Source organism: Dinoponera quadriceps, unplaced genomic scaffold (assembly GCF_001313825.1).
Source record: "Dinoponera quadriceps isolate SergipeBrazil2010 unplaced genomic scaffold, ASM131382v1 scaffold3164, whole genome shotgun sequence".
Taxonomy (NCBI): domain Eukaryota; kingdom Metazoa; phylum Arthropoda; class Insecta; order Hymenoptera; family Formicidae; genus Dinoponera; species Dinoponera quadriceps.
The window spans coordinates 315,933-322,251 of NW_014557186.1; the positions used below are offsets into that span (position 1 = coordinate 315,933).

At 54.4% G+C, this 6,319-nt stretch overlaps 1 protein-coding gene across 1 annotated transcript; it reads left to right on the forward strand.

Moving 5' to 3' along the window:
* The first annotated feature begins 666 nt into the window (after positions 1-666).
* On the forward strand, positions 667-4,465 carry LOC106748765 (leucine-rich repeat-containing protein 24-like). The gene is made up of 2 exons (XM_014627615.1): positions 667-1,649; positions 2,348-4,465. Exons 1-2 carry the CDS (start codon positions 667-669, stop codon positions 3,621-3,623), a joined length of 2,259 nt encoding a protein of 752 aa, XP_014483101.1. The 3' UTR covers positions 3,624-4,465.
* Positions 4,466-6,319: the final 1,854 nt, after the last annotated feature.

The following is a 6,319-nucleotide window of genomic DNA, read 5'->3' on the forward strand; positions in this document are numbered from 1 at the left end:
CCCGTAGACAAGGGAGAAGTTCTGATCCAGCTGGGGGGGGGGGGGGGGGGCCACCTTAATAGCCCTTTTGTTTCGTCGACGGGAAGTGAAATCCCATAATCGATTATCGTCACCGGTATAGCTGGATCAGTGAAAAATGTAAGCCCGCAAGATAGCTTCTTTTCCTCTTTGGGAAATGGACTAGGTATGTGCGTCCCCCCCCCCCCCTCCCCTCTCCTTTGATCAGTCATACGTTAATTACCGCGCTTGAATGATTAAAGCCGAGTCGGTGAGACCTTTGCAAATGATTCGGAAGCTCGGCTGATATTAATCGCGCATTCTAATCCGCAGCGCGTCGGGGCTCATCAATGATTTGTTTTGTTGTTGCAGAGAGCCGCCTTTTGCGGTCGCACACGCCGATGACCTCCTCGCCGGCAATTTCGTCTCGGACGCGTCGACTCGATCGAAGCACCGCCGCGGTCTCCCTTCAGGAACTCTGAGGGGTCAGCGCCGGGGTGGTGGTGGGTCAGCGAAAAATAGGATAGGAACGCTCGGAATACGATTTGGGCTCTCTTTATCTTGCTCTCTCGTTTGCCCTTTCGCTCTCCCTCCTCCCTTTCTCCCCTCGGAAGCGGACGACGAGGACGAAGAGGAGAAAAGGGGTTTTATCGGCCGACGGGGAGCACCATGTGCCCGATCGCGCCGACCTGGCGACGGAGGGCCACCATCCCCGGCATACTGCTGCTGCTGTCGTGGGTGGCGGGCGCGGCGGAGGGCTGTCCGAGCATGTGCGTGTGTAAATGGAAGGGTGGGAAGGAGTGGGTGGAGTGTGCAAACCGCGGCCTCAAGGGGTTACCGCAGGGCGCCCGGGAGGAAACGCAGGTGCTCGACCTATCGGACAATCATCTAGTCAGTCTGCTGCCGGAGTGCTTCCACGCCCTCGGTCTGATCAATCTCCAGCGGCTCTACCTCGGCAGGTCTCATATCAGCCGTATCGCCGCGGAGGCGTTCGTCGGCCTGGTTGGCTTGGTGGAGCTCGACCTTTCGGAGAATCTGATCGAGGAGGTGCCCACGAACACATTCGGCTCCTACCCGAGCCTGATGAGGCTCATACTGAACGGTAATCCGATCAGGGAGATTCGCCAGGGCGCGTTTCGCCGGCTGATTCAGCTCACCACACTGGAGATCAGCGGTTGCATGGTGGAGGTGGTCGAGCAGGACGCCTTCGAAGGTCTGCAGTCGCTCGAATGGCTCCGGCTGAACGGCAACAGACTCGGCCACGTGCCTGATCACACACTGCCGTTCGGGGGTAACCTCCGGGGATTGACTCTGCACAACAATCCGTGGCAGTGCGACTGCCGGCTGAGAGTTATGCAAGCCTGGCTGAAGGAATCGGCGGCGGCCGCCCCGCAGCAATCCGAGCCCGTCTGCGATTCACCGGCGAGGCTGCGCGGCCGGCAGATCAAGGCGCTTAAAATCAACGAGCTGGCCTGCCTGCCGCGTATCGACATTCAGGATCATCTGGAGGTCTACGAAGGTGGGAACGTCACTCTACGCTGCGACGTATACGCGATACCGAGCGCCAAGGTAATATGGTGGTTCAACGGGGGACCGTGCGAGCTGCAGCACGAGAACAACTCCTTGGCGAACGGCGCTTCCGCGTCTTCGAGGTGAGCGACGATCTCCGGTGTCCCAATTGGACTCGTCCTTTCGATAAAGCGTGCACACACACACACACATCCTTGCCTTGTCTGACTTCCTCTCGCCAGTTGACTATTGTGCAATTACGCCAAAATTGTCCCTGTGTTGTGTGTCACACTCGACTCGCTCTCGGCGCCATCTCTCCACAAACCGAGGAACTACGTATTGCTTCGCTTAACCCGTCGGTAAACCGAAATCACCGGCAAATGTATGGAATAGTAGCGATTTTGCACTCTTCACTCTTATGTTAGGTACCGAAACTTATTTCTGACGGCTCAGTGTTGCTTTTTAATGTTTCCCGGACTGCGACCTGATGTTTTGTACCCGCGAAGTCCACAACGTGGGAAGCACATATTTGCACGAGTCCGCATAGTGTGTAAATTTGTTCTGCGTTTTCTGGATTAAAACCTACCAGAGCGCGGTTCATCTCGATATGTGACTTGAGTCGTGCTAAAGGATATCGAAATCTGCGCGGTCAAAGCGAGACGCTAAACGAGACGAGCGCTTTCATCGCGTTCCTACGCGATTCCGGAATCCCGTTAAGGCTGAAAAGCGTTGAATTCCCGATCTAGGGAACGGTAAAGGCGTACACGAGGCACAGTGTGCGCAGTAAGAAGCGAAACGTACGGTTTCACCTAATCCCTACGTTTCCTCTTCTCTTTCGCAGGTGCGTCTATCGGGAGCGAGGTGGGACCAACGTAAGCAGCACCCTGTTTCTTTACTCGGTCGAGACGTTCAACGAGGGCACCTACAGCTGCGTCGCGGAGAACAGCGCGGGTTCCGCGGAAGCGAATCTCTCCCTGCGCGTGCTCTTCCGCGAGAAGCCGACCGTGGAGCCGCCGTACGACAATCCCGGGTCCGGCTACGTCGCGGCGATAGCAGCCGGTGCGCTGGTGGGCACCCTCTTCGCCCTCGGTTGCCTGGTGGGCAGTGTGATATACTGCGCGAGGAAGCGCCGTCGCGACCGCAAGCGGAATTCCAAGGCGCTGGTGACGCAGAGCAAGTCGGTACTGCCGATCACGAAGGACACCACCAGCGGGGTGTCCTGCCGCAAGGGCAACGGCAGCCTGATCGGCCTGGAGCATCAGCAGATGGTCTCCTACACCGAGCGCGAGATGAACCGAGCGACCACTCTCGAGCGCCTCGAACACTCCAGGAACAACCTGGACAGAGACGCCTATCTGGCCAGTCCAGTCGCCAAGTACCTGACCGAACCGGATCTGATCAATGAGGTGCCCGAGAGCACCGAGGTGGGCTACGGCCAACTGTACGGGCGGCATCATCAGCGCGCCGGCGCCGGCGACCGACAGATACTGGAATACGATTCCGGATACCCGCTGCAGCCCGACTTGAGACCACCGCCGGTCCTCCCGCAAGTCAACTACCTCGACCAGGACGGATACCCCTTGAACTTCGGCCTGCCGAAAATTTCCTTCAGCACCGCCAGCACCTTACCGAGGCTCCGGCAGAGGATGACGGAGGGCTCGGCCGCCGCGCCTCCGGCCAGGTACTCCCGGGAAGCGGAGTTCCTAGCGAGATCGCCGGGATACGACCCTGTTTTATCGAGGACCGACGCCAGGTACACCATCGAGGGCTACCCGTATCCGATACATCAGCATCAACATCAGCTTCAGCAGCATCAACATCAGCAACAAGCGCAGCAGCAGTCGCAGCAGACGATTCAACCGGTCGAGCAGCCGATTCAGCAGCAGTTGCCGGTGTCGCCGGTCTCACCGGTCGCCATGTTCCCGGAAGTACCCTTCATACCGTCACCGCCGGCAGCTTACAGAGGCGAGACCACCCCGTTGTCCCCGAGGTCCCTCCTGGGCAAGACCGCGCGCGAGGCCGCGGCTGCGGCCGTCGCGCGTGCCGAGGAGCTCCAACCGCCGAATCACCCGGAGAGTCCTGATGAAGGCTACGTGGGGGACGCTATGGACGTCTGAAAGCTTCGTGACGACGAGGGAAACGAGTAGATCTGAAGAGCGCGCGGCGAATATGTGTAGTGAACGAGGTACCCGGAACTTTTCACGTATCGTTCAAGTTTCGTGAACAATACGGCCGGCTTTCGATTCCTCCACGACTCTACCTCGAAGAGAATGAAGAGAGAGAGAGAGAGGGAAGGAGGAATTTCTCGGACCGATAAAACCCTGTGAAAAGTGTAACGCCATTCAAGTTTTCCGGTAGTGGGGTAGTTAGTCTCTCGACGACTGCACGCTGATCTTCCTCGAAGAATCCTCGCCGTCATTTACTGCCTCGTCTTGATTGAAAACGGTGCCACCGAAGAGAGAGAGAGAGAGAGAGAGAGAACAAAGTGATTTATATGCATCGCACAAATACTTCGGAACCGTTTTAATCTCATTCCAAGTATGACAGAAGGAAACAGAAGAAACGAAGAAAATTCATTCGCGGGAAACGAAGCGTTCAAGCAAGTTCCCGTGCACGAAACACGCGTTTTCGAGTAAGCGAAACACCGCGATTCTCGCGTGAAAAGGAAATCCGTTCCCGATTTGATACCTGGGCATTTCTGTGGAAACGCTCTGAGGTAATTCTTACGAATTTCTCGCGCGTCTCTCAGACGTCGACAAGTGCGACGGTCTTAACGAAGCTACTGCGAACGAGCCGAATTACCATTCGAGGAGGGAATCTGTACCCGTCACACATCAGCAGATTAATTCGCGAGGGATAACAGGGTCCAGGATGTGATTGGCGGAACAGAGCCGCCCGAGACGGCGCGAACAAAGGACTTGTTCCGGCGGTGGGACGTAATAGATTAATCAGAAGGCATGTCTCGAACGTCTCTCTCGCTGCGGTGTACAGTCGCTGCGAAATCGAAGTCACGGAGGACGACGAACGACGCAGGTGTGCTCGCCGAGGAGGACGTCGCCGTTTTCCGCGCAAGTTCGCATTCTGGGAGAAATCGACTTGGAAAAATTTACGCGGCTCGCGATTCAAACGCGCGCCGAGTGCTGTCTCGAACATGACAAAATGGCGGCCGGATTTACTTAAACGATGTGTCGCGCGCTTATGAAATATGACGGCGTTCCTTGGATTCGCTCCAAGGAGAAACGTTCGCTCGCGCTGAAAAGGAACCAAAGGTGGTATGAGTGATCCTTAAAGTGATAGATCAATGTTGGGCGGACTCGATCGAGTGAAACGCGTCTCAGGACCCCAGGAGGGCGCGCTTCTTCGGGCGTCACAAACAAGGACGTGACCGGTGCTCAAAACGACTCCTCCGATAGGATCCGTTGAGAAGTGTTGAATTCATTAAATTTCATTGTTCACGTTGACTCCTCGGAGGTTTTCACAAGCGAATCGAGAAGGCGAGTGTAATCAGAGGAAATTATCCTTCGAGATCCTAAATGTTGCGACGATTTGCGAACTCGTTCGCGTTTGTTTTGATTTTACCCATCTCTCTCTTTCTCTCTCTCTCTCTCTCTCTCTCTTTCGTAAGAGATCTTCGTGTATCATTTCAGACGGTAACTTTGGGAAGTTTCGAGAGAGTTATCACGTCGCGAAGATACAAAATTGATCCTGTTGTTCTTTGAGTGTGCAATATAACGGGAGCGACGACATTCTTATCACTCTCGACGGATTACTTAGGTTACAGTTCAGGGTTGACGACGACGTTGAAAATGACGTTACACCCCCCGGTATCCCCGATACGTACGCGTCACGAGCCGCCCTCGTGACCCGGAAATCTGCTCAAGTCATCCGTGCTCACCCACCGACTGCATCTTTATTTTAGGATCACGGAGTATCGTTCGACTCGATCGAGGAACGCTTCGATCCCGCGCGTTTCGGGTTTCGTAGGCGATTGTGTTGTAGTGATAATAATGTTAACTCGGTGTTTAAGACTGGCGAACTGTGCGAAATTAGGAGCGCCCGTAGTGGCGCTCGACCTGATGTACAGAGACCGTTGATGGAAGACGCGTACGGGGTGTTCCGAAAATAGCGTACACGACGGAACAGTCGGCGGATCTGCGGAGGATATTACGGAAACGCAAACTCACCGGGGGGAAACATTAATTAATCTCGCGGTAAATTATTCTGGAAGACGTTAAGGAGATTAAGATTTTACGAAACTTGAAATTAAGAGGTCCCGCATATTTCTTCGAGAACCCGCGGGAAGTTCGGAGTCGCGCGTGTAAATTGGTTACGTTTTATCGTCTCACCGTGATCGACGACGCTCGGCGTCCTGTTTTCCTATTTTTGTTGAAGAGCATCTCAAGCCTTGATCTAACGTCTCCCGGGGAACGGTGTGCGTCCATTCCGGAATACCCCGTGCAGTTATATACATATGCGTATATATAAATATATAAATAAATATATATACACACACACACATGAGACACAACACACGGGTAGATATATGCATATTATATGGCGCAACTAAAACACTAAGGGGCAAAAACCTGTGAAAGTAGTTACTTTTTAAAGATGTCTTCAGGATCGTGATTCGAGCTGTGTGTGTGGCTTCGTCCTCTCGAGCAATCGACAGTTCAGTGGGTCGATGGATAAATGGAGCATTGAATGACGGACCGATCGACTGTTGTTGCTTTCGCGGCTGGAACACTCTGGATATTATTATTTCGGCGAAACCTCGTATAAATGAAATTCGCGAATCATGCGGAGCGAGTTG

What these genes read in the sequence shown, in the direction of transcription:
- LOC106748765 (XM_014627615.1), top strand. Translation starts at nt 667, where the DNA reads ATGTGCCCGATCGCGCCGACCTGGCGACGGAGGGCCACCATCCCCGGC. An exon ending in GGCGCTTCCGCGTCTTCGAG is followed by an intron (nt 1,650 to 2,347) that starts GTGAGCGACGAT and finishes TCTCTTTCGCAG; the next exon opens with GTGCGTCTATCGGGAGCGAG.